Raw genomic sequence first — 16,692 nt, forward strand, 5'->3', positions numbered from 1 at the left:
TAGAGTGTCATTTCTTTGTTTAATGGTTGTGCACATGAGAAGACACATGAATATGAATACGACTCATACAAAGAATTTCATTCTCAAGAGAATGAAACGTGGTCTGAAATGAGAAAAACATTATTGATACAGTTCGTTCTCTCTTGGCCCAAGCTGGCAAGGTTCGATCAGTCTTGAAACAAAGTTCAGTGTGTGCTGTGTGTGGTTTGACAGCAATATATAATTGCTTTATTGCTCCAAATGATATTTTTAATGTTTTAAGTATCTATAAGATTTTTTCTCTTGACACCATATTACCAACAGAAAATAAGGTGCCCCCAGAAACTACCAAAATCCCTTGCACACTTTGTTTTGTTCAGTTAATCAGCACCATTTGTTTTACTATTCTCATGAGGAAATACAAATTTGAATAAAAGGAAATTCGTCACAGTGAAATTTTCCAAGTACTTTCTATTATCTCTCGTAAAAACGAAATATTTTAAACAACGACAAAAAAAGCTTTTTCTAAAGCTTATTCGGTGAATCTTTCCAGGGATGAATTATATTTTCTTTATTTTCAAGTAAAAACTGTTGTTTATTAAAAATTCCTGAAAAATAGGAAGCATTGAACTACGAGCGAAATGTTCACTGATTGGCTAATTCGTTTAGGCTGAGAGAAGCGAAATCCCCTGGACCCAGTGACCGCTGGAATTGTATTCAAGGTTTCCTACAGAAAACAGCGTCCATGAAGGAGTTTCCAGTGTACTTGTACTGCACATCGACAAAACCATGTTTTTCTAGCAGCTGTTTGTACTCTTGTCCTGATCTCTCGCGCGCTCCCTTGTCACAGAGCACGAGCATTGTTAAAGAGGCCAGCACGCCTACTAAGGGCCCTGTTTTATCTTCTTTCAAGAGTAATTCACCAATGAGAAGCCCTCCACCTAAAATGCAAAAACAGATTTCGGTTAGAATGAAAACTCAAGCCACGGTCACGGTCAACCAATCACAATTCTTAGGAGATTTCTCGTCCAATCAGTACCCAAGATAATCGTAATTAGGCACAGGAAGCCCAAGACGAATCCCAGTTCAGTCCCATAGACACAGGAAACCCAAGATGAATGCTCATTGCTCATTCGATATAGAGTTTGGCTATATTTATGTTAGTAAAAAAAAGCTATCTAAAAACTAGTGATCTGTTAAATACACTCTCCTGGTACCTGAAGGAAGGTTCTTGTACACATTTGACAGTAAAGCATCAATCTTTGCCTCGCCCCAGTCATGTAGAACATGAGTCAACACGTACAGGTCAGCGGCTGGCAGTGTGGGCTCAAAGAAGTCTCCCGCCACAAAAGTGACATTGTGTTGGTTTGGACACTCGTGGATGGAAGGTCTAAAGTGTGATGCATTCTGTACGACTGGTGGTAAATCGAGCACCGTGATCTTCGTGTTAGGGTAGACCATACAAGCAGCGTAGGCAACGTCCCCGGTACACCCTTGTTTAACAAAGAAAAAGTTGGTAAGACTGGTGAAAAAGGACTATAAAATTGAAGCTTTTCCTGGTAATGTAGAAGTCGTACTCGCCACTATAGGGGTTTTCAAACTTGCAAAGTTTTGCGGAATACTAGTCCTAGAATGTTTTTTCGTGTCCTACCATTGCTGTCTATTATTAATAGAGAACTTAAGATTTTTATTATCGAAATTTTCATACTGGAGCTGAACATTCAGTACAGAGACAAAAGGCTATTCAAGGCTGCAAAACTGCCAGCCATGTTGCACACGAAGTACACTACATTTAATATCTTTGAGGCTTTCGCGTTTAGTCATGGCAATGTAATATTACGGATAAAACACGTGGATTTGGCAAAAACATGACGTTATGGAATTATACACATTTTTTATTCGACTTTCATGCCGTGTATCGGAAACGACAAAGTTGGTAGATTCTAATTAGGAATATAGAAAAATGTTAATATCAAGAAAGGTTTTGTAACAATAAACTGTAAGAAAAAACAAAAAAACAAAAAAAAAAAAAAAAAAAAAAAAAAAAAAAAAAAAAAAAAAAAAAAAAAAACGACAGCGAGAGAACTTTAGAAAGAAAAGAAAAGAAAAAAAAAAGAGAGAAAAAGAAGTTAGTCGTGATTAGTCACATCAATCTATAGAATCTAAATATAACCCAGACTTAAGACACGGAAAATTTATATGTACGTCAATCGAGATTCCTATTAATCATCCTGTCAATGTATCTGTTTGAACAGTAAGTTGACTTACAGTGACGCCAAACTAAAGTGTATCCAAATGCAATCAATAATATGACGCATTTTATGGTTTCTGAGAATGCGGGGGACGGAGACAGACAAGTATTTCAAGAACCATTACTTATTTTTGATAATATATAAACATTAATTCATGACTCAGAGAATGTTAAGTGAAGTCACCTGCTCTAATTACTCAAGTATTGACGTAGTATAGACTTTTTTGAGAGCTTTAGTTAATTTTAAAAAGGCGGGATTGGAAAATCTGTCTCAGTTTGTAGAGTTTGATAAACTTTTTTTCAGAAAACTAGCTGTTGATACATCCATTTTTGCTTCGTCCAGCTACGTTAAATCACAGTTAACTATGTTTAAGTATAGTCTTTCACAACGAACTCACTCTGAATAATAATGTAAAATTATTAAAACTTTCTGCAGTGTATTAGTGACATAATTCAAATATTTGTGGTTAGACAAATCGTTAAGCAAATATTTTGCTTTTGCTGACGTAATCCTGATTCCAACGAACAATGTATTTTTACTTAGATTTGTTTCCGTTAGTGTGGAAGTATTAAAACTTGAACTAGACAAGTTATTCAATTATTATAGAGAGGACGTATGACACCAATAACTGAGATTCTAAGCATATTTTCTCGGATTTGATTTGATATTCCTTGATCCAAATCCTCCTTCTTTAATTATTTGTATTTGCTGCATTGTCCTAATTGCAAATTCAGTTCTTCTCGTGAAATGCCAGTTTTTGTTTCTGGCAAGGATTTTTGTTTTATACCGGAAACTAACAAAAACGCATTCAGACAAACGCGACGCCGGTCGAGCAGTAATTACGACAGCAACATCAATTGCATATCTTCAAAAAAACAAAAAACAAAAAAAAAAAAACAAAACAAAACAAAACAAAAAAAACAAAAAAACGTCAAAATGACATAACAGGAACAGCAGCTATCTTTTACATCATCCAACATGGATGACTTCAGAGATATCTTTTACATTTTTCAAGATAGATTTTCAAGTGATTATTTTGGTGAAGAAGATAGACCTACTTGATGTATAGTCAAAGCAAAAGTTATGTAAGACTTACCCCCTAGGTCACACATGTGCTCAAAGCTGCCCAAATCAAATGCCTTCACCACCCCCTTGGCAGCAGGTCGGCATGTTCCTCTCATCCCTTCCATAAGACGAATACATCCCTCTTTTGTCGCAAGAACATCTTTGAAAAAGTCTTCAGCTGAAGATCGGTTGAAAGATCTTTCCCATTGGTTTTGACCTTCCCGTACTGCACATTGTAGGTTGCCAAAGAGATTATATAAGACATTACTACCAAATGCCATGGAACACTTGATTGATTCAGGACTAGTACTTGTCAAGTACCTGTCTGCTATGGGCATATTGCTGTATTTAGCAGGTCCAGAAGCAAACTGATGCTTTTTTAAGAACTCCATGCCAGTTAGTGCATCAAGAATCCTACAAGTGGCATCTTGGTTTGTGGAGAGCTTTTCTGCAATGTCTTCAGCAGACAGTGGTACAGTTGCATAAAGAGCATCAAAGATTCCCAGCTCACAAGCAGCGAACAATGTCTGAGACGCGCAGAATCCGAACATTAATTCTGTCAATCTCGATGGAATTGGTTCGGAGGTTTTAGGATGTGGAAGTGTGTAGCCATTGGTGTATCCATTGGTGAGAGCATGATTCATATGAACCTCTTCCGCGTCTCTCGTACTCGAAGTCATATCAGGTTTCATTTAGATCTAACGAAAAAAATGTATGAAATATAGCAGCGAAAATCCAAGAGTATGTGACCAATATTCGCAGAATTTCCAAAGTGCTCTCGTCCACACGCCGGTCGTGCTTTTATTGATAAATAAGGGTAACAGACCATGAATTACGGTTGCCAAGAGTGACGGCAAGACAAATCTTGATCATCGTCTTCATTTAGCTTTTCTCTTTGTTCCAATGGACGATTATAAATAAGGAACATCATCAGAACAATCTATAATTAAATTTGAATAGTTATGTAAATACATGTGAGTTGAATTAGATCTCGTAGGCGAGCTTTGACAGCTAGTTGTCGATCAGTGGTGGTACTGTTATACAGCCTACTGAGCACATCCCACGTCTGAAAGAATGTTATCGTTCCTGCCGGAGATAAGTATGTCTTTTGTTCGTGTAAATATTGAAAAAGACTCGAAAGCGACCTCAAGCCTCAGAGATTCTTAGCAGGTCTGATTAGGATGGCTTGGCGTGGCTTTGATTTCTGGAGAATTTATAAAAACCAAACAATTCAAATATAATACGATAAAGAGTTTTGAGTGATACCAAAAACTTAGCAATCGAAATGATCGATTTGTCGCAGATAAATATGAATTTATATCACTTTTTACAATTGCGCTTAAATAGTATTCATCTTTCTCTTTACTTGCAAAAAACGAGAGTTAAAAACTAAATATTGTCGAGTTATAAGACAAGGAACACTTATTTGTTTAGACTTTCATGCATATATATTTTGTTATTATTCTTGTAGGTTATTCTTTTCAAAACGCATAAACTTAGCCTAATAATGAAATAACCCTTTTTATAAAAGACACGATTTCGAAAATATCATAACTTAAAAAATATATCAAAGGTCGAAAATGAATGTTATTTTCCTTAAAAAATAAATGTTTCGGAACTCAGGAGGTTGTTCAATAATTTAGGGTCGTTGAGGAAGGAATTTTTAGCTTAATTTTTATAGTTTTTATTCAAGACACGTTTGATAATCGCGCCTCAATGAACACAAGAATTTTGCCGTACGTAGGCCGGTACGCTGAGCAACTAGAATGGACTCTTTGAAGATATACGCTCGCCATGCGCTGAATGTAAAGAATTTGCTTCTCTACACCAGAGTGATCAGCCCGCAGTTTTGTAGATCAATATTAGCTTACTTTAAAGTATTAGCTGAAGTGATTTTTACTATTAAGCGTTGTGGCTACCATAGCGGAAGTTATTGGAATGGGACATACAAACTGATCGTCATATTTGAAAGTCTTATGACACACTTCTTTGTAAACTCAACAAGTAGGTTTCCTTGAGGTCAATACTTTTTTGAGCTAAAGACAATAAACTGATTAGAGCAAGCCTCACGGAGCGTTATTATTTTTTTACTTATCTTACTTATTTTACTTATTTTACTTATCTTACTTATCTAAGTTTTCTCACTTACTGAGTTGGGTATTGTGGCTTTGCGGGATATTGAAGATACTTTATAGTCCGGTTGTTGATGGTACTATTTCGGTCCATTTAGTCAGCATGCCATCGTTTATTTCAGGAACCTTTTGTATAAAAAGAACTTAAGATATGCCAACCCAGTGAGAAAAGATATAGCAATAAAGAAAGGGCTTAGTGCCCATTTGAAACGGGGGAGCTTATGGGAATTTTTACATTTTTGAACTTAAGAAGTGCCAACCCAGTGAGACAAGATATAGCAATAAAAAAAGAGTCTAAAAGTGAGTGCTCGTTTGAAACAGGGGAGTTCAGAGGAGGAAAGGGATTGCAGAGAATTTTTTACAACATTTTTGAAGTTAAGATATGCCTAGCCAGTGAGACAAGATATAGCAATAAAAAAAGAGTTTGAGTGCCCATTTGAAACGGGAGAGCTCAGAGAAGGAAGGAACTTGTTGTCGCTGTAAATTCAAGGGAGAATCAGAATCTAGCAACACACAGACTACACGGGAAGGGATTTTCAGAGCCCGCGAGAAAGCCAGCTGTAAACCGCAACAAAGTGTCGTTACTCAGTATCGTTCTAGAATTTTCTCAAGGTTGCGTGCGCATCCAACTTGACGGGCAACAAAATTGACTAACGCAAATTCAGTGAAAATTGAGAAGCCAGTTTTATATATAAAGAGGAGAATAAGTAAGAGTTAATTACCGAGAATGGAGGCAATAAGCCATATAGCCATGTATAGGCTTATTGCCAACGTTCGAGGTAATTAAGTATTTTATTTCTCAATTGAGAAGGTTTTCTATCAAATGTTGCTCATTATAAATGCGAACGGTCTATATATAGTTATTAACCGGGTTAATAACTATATATTGACCTCGCATTTATAATGAGGGTTATAACAAAAATAAAGCCTTGTGAATAACAAAGAAAACCGTGTCAATTGAGAAATAATCGCTGTTATGAATTCTTATCGAAAACATTTAATAGAAAAGTATGACAATTCTCATTGTTCTGGTATCGTGGCCCGTCAAGTTGGGGTTCCTTGGAACGGCAGAAAACCAAAAATTAAATATGATACATTAATTGGTGATTACTTCGAAGGGGAATTAAAATGTCAAGATTTCCACGCAATCATTAAAACTAAAAAAATAATGTGGACTATAAGGTTAATCTGTCACGAGAGGGAAGTGGGGGAGTGATACTTTCCCAATCGGACACAAAGATTTTGGTCGCTTTTCGTTTCCTTCTTCTTCTTTATTTCTGCTACATGTAGAACTTTACAACGAACTCCTCTGAACTCTGGTTATGACTCTTGACCAGCTGCGACTTCAACTCCGACTCTAACTCCAACTGTAACTCTACTGCAACTCATCAATTCTGGACTATAGCTCTAAGTGAGCTCGTATGTAAGGGCTAAGCTCACGCAATACATTACATAACTGGTTTGTACTGACGTAAGAGCTTGAGACAGGTCAACTTAAGGAAAAAGTACGAGCACTGAGTTCTAGTAGCTGAACCTGGAAATCGGTCGATGGTGTTCGCTAGCTTAATTAAAAGAGAACAGATTGTCCTAAAGATATTTTAAAGTTTTACATAAGATGATTCTGAACACGAGAACAGAAAAAGGCTTTGGAAGTAATTGTACATATTTGTACAGCAAACAACCCTGCTCTTTCCCAGTATGCCTAAAAAGTATGCCTACTTTCTTTAAATCGATTCTATGCGCATGGTCAGAAAAAGCCTGTAAAATGATAACAACCTATACAGAAGTATGTCAACATATGGAACAACAAATACATCAAAATTGCAAATAGTTCTTATTTCTATAAGGAATTTTCAGATTGTAACATAAATGCAATTGAGGATTTATACAATCAAGAGAAAATGAACCAAGAGAAGGAATCCCCGTGCCCCATCATGTGCACACTTTGATGCTATTTTTAGAATCATTGATGCTATTTTTAACTCGTTACCATACCCGCGCGATAATCATGCTTCACTTTAATGCCACGTTTTTGAACACGAAAAGCGCCATATTTCGTTTCGTCCACGACAAAAACACAGGCTTTTGTTTACTGCAAGACTGGAAGCCGCCTACCCTCAAGAAATCAACCAATCAGGTTCTTCACTCAAAATATCTCCAAGCTAAAAATAGCATCAAACTGCGCACATGATGGTTACAAGGCTATATAGGCAGGATTCCTTCTCTTAGTTCATATTCTCTTGTATAATATCATATGATATATATTGGGAGCATGCTAAAAGCAAAGGATTAAAAGATAAGGACGGCTGTAATTAAGTGTTGTTATACGCTTTAATATGTTTTTGTGTAATCGTTCAATTTTGCATTTCTGTATGTATTTTGTAAATAATACACCATTGTATGTAATCATCTAGAGGGTAACACCGTATGTAATCATCTTAAACTGTAAATAATATGCTAGTTAGTTTAAGGATCCGAAAAAAGTTAGAATAGAAAGAAACACTTCGATAGGAAACTGAATAGATTTCAAAAAGGGATAGATGAAACTAAAAAGAAATCTTGAAAAAAGATGTGTGTCAATGGCGTGGAAGTCTAGTCAGGTAACACCATGCGATACTACGCTCATTGACCAAATTGAAAATTGGAAGTACATCCTTGACAACAAACGATCTGTGGGTGTAGTATCTTTAGACCTCAGCAAAGCTTTTTATAGCCTACCACTTCGTGACCTTCTTCTGGCAAAACTTGAAGCATATGGACTTTCATCTAAAAAATATTGGATTGATGAAAAGTTTTCTCTTTGAACGTAGACAACATGTTAAAATCTCTGACAGCTTTTCTGAATGGTAAGTGGTCTCGAGAGGAGTGCCACAGAGGTCTGTTCTGGGACCCCTCCTATTTAACATCTTCGCTAAAGGGGGACTATTTCGTAAATCGTACGAATTTTAATTCAGCTGAAACTTTACTGGAATAGCCTTAAAGGTCGAATAATCACTGCATAAAGTTTTTTTCCCTGATATTCGGATGGCAAGTATATATTTTTGCGAATTTTTATAGGAGTATGTGACGTCATACACTCAACACTAAACATCGCTCCATACATTTCTTTGTATTTTGTAATCAAAATAAAAATCTTTTATTTTTATACTTAGTATTGAAGAAAAAATACCATAAAACGATTCTAACCACAAGTAATGTACTTTAAGTCCCTCAGCGGAACTTTGGGCTTAATAGAAATAAAGTACAAGAAGTTATTTACAAAGAAATGTATGGAGCAATGTCTAGTGTTGAGTGTTTGACGTCACAGACACCTATAGAAATTCGTAAAAATATAATACTACCCATTGGAATATAAAGAAAAAAGCTTTTAACCAGTGATTATTATACCCTTGAAGACTGTTCCATTTAAGTTTCAGCCGAATTAAATTTAGGAGGATTTACGTGCTCGTCCTCATTACTTCTGTGTTACCAAAAATCAAGGTAAACACTTATGCAGTTGACAACCAGCTTCACTTCAGCCATGAATATCCAATGACCATTGAGGCAACTATTAATGATAGCCTGCAGGAAACACTTGAATGGTTTTCCAAGAATTCCGCAAAAGGCCAATGCAGACAAGTTTCAAAGCTTTGGTCTGGCTCCTGGTCGATCCTCTGTCCATTTCATGTTTAAAGTGGCCAATCAAGAACGTCAACAAAAGAACAATATTAAATTACTTGGAGTTACTGTTGACAATTCCCTAAATTTTCATGAACATATTGCTGGCCTTTGTAGCAAAATTAGTAGACAAATGAGTGTCTTTAAAGGATACCGCCACCCGGTTAGCTCAGTTGGTAAGAGCGTCGGTCTGTTGTGCGGGAGGTCGTGGTTCAAGCCTCGGCCGGACGAACACTCAGGGTCTTAAAATAACTGAGGAGAAGGTGCTGCCTTTGTAATAATATCTGCAAATGGTTAGACCTTCAAGTCTTCTCGGACAAGGACTTTAAACCGTAGGCCCTGTCTCCTAACCCTTCCTAACCTACAGTAAAAATGGGGGACATAAAAGAACCAATGAGGACGTAAAAAGAAACCCTGGCAGTGACCACCCTCAGTGCCTACACTTCATACTAACCATCTCTCATGCTTGTAAATTGCATAAAGCAATCTGTCATTCACAACTCCATGTAAAGCGCCTTTGATTATATCCACATATTAAAGGGCGCTATATAAATCATAAATCATAATCATAATCATACAAACGCCTTATTTCTCTTGATGCTAAGATCAAGTTATACAATTCATTCATTCTTTCACATCTTACATATTGTGCTACTGTGTGGCAATTTTGCTTAAAAAGTGACTCCGACAAACTAAATGAAAGAGCATTAAGAAGTATTTATCAAGATAGGGATAGTAATTATCACTCTCTATTAAACAAGGCCAACAAGACAACATTGTATAACCGCAGACTCCAAAATATTGCAATTTTAGTTCTTTTAAAAAGCATTGAATGATCTAGCTCCATCATATGTCAATGATTTATTCTCATTACGTATTTCACCTTACAATCTTAGGGGGTCTCATATTTTTACTACTCCTAAAATTAATACAACAGCATATGGACTTAAGTCCATAAGATACGTAGGGCCTGAATTATGGAACTCTCTGATGGATAATATAAAAACGTCTACATGTACTAAGCTTAGTTCTTTCAGAAACCAAATTTCAAAAATTTATGTTACTAGTATCCAGTGACTTTATTTATTAATATATATCTTAATTGTATTTACATATCTTTATATCTATATTACTGTTTATCTTTTTCTTTTTTTAATATTTCAATATCATAGCTATTTATTCTTTATCTCGCTCAAACTAGCACTTGTGTGCTATCATATTTAGTGAGAATAAATAAAGATTCATTATTATTATTATTACGTAACCATGAGAAAACGGTCTATTTATTATTTATCTTACCGACAGTGTGCGTTCAGAGAAAGCGCTTCAGAAGTTGTTTCCAATAGTAACGAACAAAAGGATCCCCGCGCCCGCCCCCCCCCCGTTTAAGTCGCCCCCTTTAAGTTGGAATTCTTTGAAACAAACACACACACTAAGCAAACCAAGGCGTGAGTATAGACGTCATAATACATACAGTAGGAATCCTAACTCAACTTATTCTCATCAAAAAAGAATCCATAAATCGATTGTTCATTTTGTTAACCTGTTTCAGTCTTGAAGACTGGCTGTAATTCGTTCTAGAAACACCTGCTTTTTAGTTGCATGATTTAACGTTAAGTCCAGCTGTATTTAAATCATCCGACAACAGTACAGTGTATACCTTCATTCTTGCCTACAATTTCGTTTCAATATTATTTTCAACATTGAACATTCAACGCCTAAGTTGATTGTTGTATCGTTATATAGTACGTATATTCAACCAAAGTTGATATCGTCGTAACGAATAGTTCGATCTCATTTGTGGAAATGAAAGCCCTGAATATTTTGCAAGCGGTTTTCAGCTTGAGTCAACTGGTTGCACTGATGAATGCCAGTCCATTGGAAAAAGTCGTATGTAGGCGAGACGAAAAGGCAAGCGTTAACTGTCATTGCTTGCTCACCTTGCAACAAAAGATTTCCGCAAGATGCCGAATCACAAACATTTCGAACTTTTCTTCGATCATAGTACAGCCGAGTGAAGTGATTTACTTGTAAGTATTAGTACTACGACCGATTCTTACTATATTATAATCATTCAGTCCTAACACTTGCTGACCCAGTACTTAAAAAAAGTTTATAAGGTTAAACAAAGGAAATGCAGAGGGTTTTTTTTCTCGTTTGCACAGTGCCTGTGTACAAGAAAAACCACAAATGCTGCTTCTTTTAGTTTCAGCTATTGTTTGTTTGAACATCTCTGCCAAAAAAATACCAATAAACATGGTTTTCCAAAAAGAGGAAAAACAAACGTTTACTTTGATATGTTGTGATAAAATCAAGTTCTTTGTAGTCATCTTAAAAAAGATGTTGGTAGGCAAAAATCATAGCCTAATCATATCGAAGATGTCAAGTATGCTACAAAACAAGAAAAGAATTTACTGAGAATTCGTACAAAGACCAAACAAATAGAAGAATTTTTGGCGAGCAACGCACTTAGTTTTTCTCCGATGTAATATTAACTAAGAGCTGCATAAAATACAAGCGTTACGGAAAAAACTTCGTTTTTGAATTGACAAAAATTACCCTAAAACATAACCATGACGAAGCTCAAATTATAATAATTTTTGATTTACAATATTGACTGTCTTCGCGTCTTATCGCATAAAATTGAAAATTACACTCAAAACAGACTTTAGGTCCACAATAGAACTACCCTCTAGAAATAGGAAGTGCTTATTTCGCAGGTGTAAGCCTCGCTGGATATAGCTTTATCGATAAAATCGTATTTTCTACTGTCGTGTATAATTCGTTTTTTTATTTCCCATTTTTAAATGTCTGCGGCATATATTTTTTAAACTCGATTTTGAAACATCGAGTGTTTTTGTATATAACTTTCATAAGATGGAAAAAATAATATTTTTCTTTCTTTCGTGCTCAATCTTTAAGTAGGCCTACTAGTGCTTGTTTCTAAATAATTAGAACAAAGCATGAAATTCAATTAAGGCTGTGAGTTAAGGAGAAAGAAATACAATACTGTTTTTGAATTACGCCCATTTATATAATTACTTTTAAAGTCTTTCTTTTTTTCGTTCTTTTCGCTTGGCTGTCAATCAAAAAAGGAAACCAGCAAAACTGTATTGTCTAATTCTTGGAATTTCTAGCCATTCCGAGTTAGGGAAAAACTGGGTAGAGTTACCGCAAGCCGGTTGACTCAGTTGGTTGAGCAAATGACTTTTGTGTGGGATTTCGTGGTTTTTAAGAATCAACTTATAAATTCCAGTTGGAATCCAGCGGGAAGAAGAGCCACTTTGTGGAATCCAACGTTGATTCCTGTATCTATCATTTTACCCGAGTATTATGTTGTTTTGCACTCTGGGTCTTAAAATAACTGAGGAGATAAGTGCTGCCTTGTGTAATTACATCTATAAATGGCTCAATTCAGTTTCAAGTGGCCTCGGGGACTTCACATCTTATCATTACTAATCATTACTATCTTATCATTATCGGAGGGACGTAAAAGAACCACTGAGGACGTAGAAAAAAACCCTGGAAGTGACCCCCCGCAGTGCCTACACTTCAAACTTATCACCTCTCATGATTGTAACTGAAATTGAATAAAAAGCCGAATCTGAAATTCACAACTCAATATGAAGCGCCTTTCATTTATAGCCATATAGGACGGGCGGTATATATAAATCATTATCATCAACGAGTTGGCAATGCAGTACATATTCAGGCTGTTTTAGTGAACGAGATAGCCGCCATCTTGGAAATATGTCCCCTTAAATAGACCCACAATGCACTGCAATGCCAGCTCTGTCGACCCAGTTTTACCCTCAACCTCGGAATGGCTAATGAAAATGGGTGTGAAAAAGTTATCAACTTCGACAAATGCTGGCTTCGAATTCCTTGGAGTGCATACCATATATCAGTGAAAAAGTTAACTAACAAAATTGTACAAAATAGTGCAAAGTTTTGCAGGTGTACGGTCTACTGAGGTTCAATTACTCAACTTATAGTACACTCAACAAAATTACTCGACTCTGATTGGTCGAGAGGAGTACAATTAACGCTATAATTGTAGGAGTACCGTAGGAGTACCGAATTAAGTCGCTATGGCAACAACAATAATAATAATAACTTTATTATTTATAAAGCGCCTTTCCTTGTGCTCAAAGCGCTGTTTACAAGTACGATCAAAAAACTAATAGACAACTATTTAATCAAAAAACTAAATTCTAAAAAGATCTATAATTAAAATAAGCTAACCTAAAAAGATATGTCTTGAGTTGCTTTTTAAAATCATTAATAGATTGACTATTTCTAACTATTTAATCAAAAACTAGATTCAAATAAGATCCAAACTTAATTAAAATAAGCTAACACGGCCAAAACAATGTCAAAAGAATTATTTTCTATAATTTTGTACTTAAAAAACATATAAATAAAATTTTAAAGCCGTAAGAACTAATCTTTTTTATGCATTTCAGTTGCGCGACTGAAAATCGGCCGCCAAATAGACAAAGATGAACGGCGTCGCTTCGCATTTTTTACTGAAATTTTGTTGAGTGAACTATAAACAAAAAATCCTATACTTATTGATTTGTGCAACTTCAAAGTTTTTCATGGATATATGGGTATGCACTCTAACAAGAAGGAATGGTGTACAAGTAGCACAATATTAAAACAAAGGGCAATGTACACTCAGTGACGAATATTTCAATGGTTTCTATTTTTAGAGACTTGTCTGATAACAGCCTCACGAGCCTACCAGCAGAGCAGCTCAGTTTGTTTGACAACTTGCTTGTCATGTAAGTATGTATATGGTTTCTTATTCAACTTACTCTCTCCTCTCCTCTACTCTACTCCTTTCAACCGTTGCCCAGTTTGAATGGCATTGGCGTGAAATACGTGAACTTTTTTGCATATGACATTTGAAAAACATATCGAAGGCGAATTTAAACTCTTTGTAAGTTGTTGTGGGTATTCTTACAAATGACGGAATTAAAGAAAATGCATTCTGGATTAGTTTGTTACCTCAGTAATTATAGCTTACCTTAAATGGTGTTATTCTTACCTAAGATTTCCTTTCCTTTTCTTACTTCTGTTCGTCTGTTTTAGGAATCTTAGTGGGAATACTGATCTTGACCTTTCTTTACTCAACTTCACCAACATGTTCCCTCGCCTAACGGTCTTAGATGTCAGCGGTATTCCCAATTGGCTTAACAGCAGTCACGTGAAGGAGACACTGGGCATGCTCCAAGTGATTAGAGGTACTCCGCTGGATGGGCAGTGCCTGCGCTGCTTCTTGAAGAAGAATTCCAACACGTTGAACATTTCTCTTGCAGCTGGACCTTGGATGAATGCAGAACCAATGAAGCCACCGCTTCAAAAGTATTCAGGTTGCTATGGAAACATCCTTTATTTCAAAGATCAGTATTATCTCAATTTTCAACGTCTTGGTTACGATATAAGCTGCCAGAGCGTTGACTTCAGGTGTTTTAACGGCTACAGCAAGCTTTCTTTCTTTCACAATTACAACGTAGAGCCTTTGAACAGATGCTGGGACCAAATGAACCAAAGTTCTGGATTTCTGTTCGTCTTAGCAACCGTTGCTATCACACTGAACTTGACCGTAGTCATAGCAACGGTGCGTAGTAAGGTCCTTCGTGACAACGTTGCTCAGTTTTTGGTATCCAACGTTGCCATGGGTGACATGTTCATGTCATTCTATCTTCTCCTCATAACAACCACCAGGGCGAGTGTTACGTACAGAGAGATGATGGACCTTCTCCGTACACCTTTCTGTTACTTTGTTGGGTTTGTGAACGTCATGTCTCAAGGAATCAGCGCTTTTTCTTCCTTCGTTGTCTCCGTCGAGAGATATCTTGCAGTCGTATATTGTATGGACCCAAACATTCGCATCTTTCCACACGTGGCCAAGTGTTGCCTTGCCATTGTTGTTTTCATATCTTTTGTGTTTTCAATCTTGCCCTTCACCGTCCTCAGTAGCGTCTATGTGCCTGATTCACACTGCACCCCTGTATCGGAGCCTACAAGTGGTGCCATAGAGTACATGACCATCCCAGGTGGCCTGGTGATGATCGCGTACTTCTTGACTTTGCCAATGTACACTCACATGTACATATCAGTTCGCTCGTCCAGTCAAGTAGTAGGAATCCAAAGAGAAGGACGAGTAGCTAGAAAAATTGCTTTGATAGTCTTCAGCAACATGGCTTTCTTCTTACTTCCGTTACTTTTCCTAACGCTTGTGAACTATACCGCTCTGGGAGACATTTTTACCATGATGGAAAAAGGAATCTTTTGGAAGACATTTATGTATTATTCGTTTGCAACCAACGCTTGCTTGAATCCCATACTCTTTGCGTTTAGGAATGAAAAGTTTCGACAAGAGTTGAAACGACAGCTGCATCTTACCCCTATCACTAGGGTGGGGTTGGTACAACCTCCCAGTCACATCACCGAAAAAACAAGTAAGGGGCATCAAAATAAAAGCAAAACCACTAGAGTTGTTGAGTAGATGAAGTCATTGACGACTCTTTAAGGATTCGCAAAAGAAAAAAAAAACTTCTCATCGGAATATCCAGAAAAAACTTTAACAACGACATTGTCTATTAGAACCTTGAAAATTATTTCAGTAAAGTTTCAGCCGAATTAAATTTCGGACGATTTTCGTCCAAGTCGACAGAAATGAAGAAGAAAAACCAAAGTGAGTTTGAAATACGAAGAGCCGGAGCCTCGACTAATATTGTTTTGTGAAGAATGCAATGTTTGTCCGAATCTTTAAGCTATTTTAGAATCAGTGCGCTGCGCTATTACATACTTGTCTACCACAGGTATCCCAGTAATAAAGATCGACGACAAGTCATTATCAAAGTATGGCGACTTTTTAATATATTTGAAATTTTTTGTTTAACATAAAACAGCGATAAAACAATTTGAACGAAAAACGGCATAAAACAGTCCTAATATATATACACAACATGTAAATGAGCCAAGAATATTGAAACTGCACCTTGAAAAGCTTCATTATTTCAGACTACGTGTCATTCCCTTAATAACAGTAACACCGATATTTTGTAGCAACATATAAAGATATAATATTCAAGGGGTATGGCACGTGGTCTGAAACTACATGTTACGCCCAGACTAGATCTACATACACTAACCATGGTCGGTAAAATGATTTTTTAAAAAAATAAATGTGCTGTTCTTTCTCAGTGTATAAATACCAATAACCACCTATATATATATATATATATACACACCTATTTCAAAAAATGTTGTCTGTCCGAGATCGGAAACGTTCGATCTGACAATAAATTTTTGGAATTTTTGAGCTTTTATGTTTGCTGGCTAAAATACAAAAATTTCAAAGGTCATGCTTCATATTCGAATCTAAAAGGGAACTACGTAGTTGGGCTGTGAATGTATTACAATATAGCGTGTAACTCGGTCTCAGATTTCAGATTCAACTGATGTCTGACCGACAACTTTTTTTTTGAAATAGGTGTATATCAAGAAATCTAAACCGGGACCTAAACTTGATAAGCTAAACATTGATAGCAGTGCAAACCCGTCATGAACTTGACTAGTGACAGTGAAGGCTA

General features: G+C 36.3%; 2 protein-coding genes across 2 annotated transcripts; one reads left to right on the forward strand and one right to left on the reverse strand.

Moving 5' to 3' along the window:
* Nucleotides 1–227: 227 nt before the first annotated feature.
* LOC116291511 (acetylserotonin O-methyltransferase) lies at nucleotides 228–4,090 on the reverse strand. The gene is made up of 3 exons (XM_031698682.2): nucleotides 3,328–4,090; nucleotides 1,197–1,472; nucleotides 228–920 (listed from the first exon to the last, which is right to left on the reverse strand). The coding sequence occupies exons 1-3, from the start codon at nucleotides 3,986–3,988 to the stop codon at nucleotides 697–699; spliced, it is 1,161 nt and encodes a 386-aa protein (XP_031554542.1). The 5' UTR covers nucleotides 3,989–4,090; the 3' UTR covers nucleotides 228–696.
* Nucleotides 4,091–4,181: 91 nt separating this feature from the next.
* On the forward strand, nucleotides 4,182–16,427 carry LOC116291510 (putative glycoprotein hormone G protein-coupled receptor). Its single transcript, XM_031698681.2, has 3 exons — nucleotides 4,182–4,395; nucleotides 13,801–13,872; nucleotides 14,183–16,427. Coding segments are annotated over exons 2-3 (1,422 nt in total). The 5' UTR covers nucleotides 4,182–4,395; nucleotides 13,801–13,870; the 3' UTR covers nucleotides 15,603–16,427.
* The last annotated feature ends 265 nt before the right edge of the window (nucleotides 16,428–16,692 follow it).

Source organism: Actinia tenebrosa, unplaced genomic scaffold (assembly GCF_029948245.1).
Source record: "Actinia tenebrosa isolate PJP-AT-01 unplaced genomic scaffold, QUT_ActTen_1.0 PGA_scaffold6__47_contigs__length_16458017, whole genome shotgun sequence".
NCBI classification, from domain to species: domain Eukaryota; kingdom Metazoa; phylum Cnidaria; class Anthozoa; order Actiniaria; family Actiniidae; genus Actinia; species Actinia tenebrosa.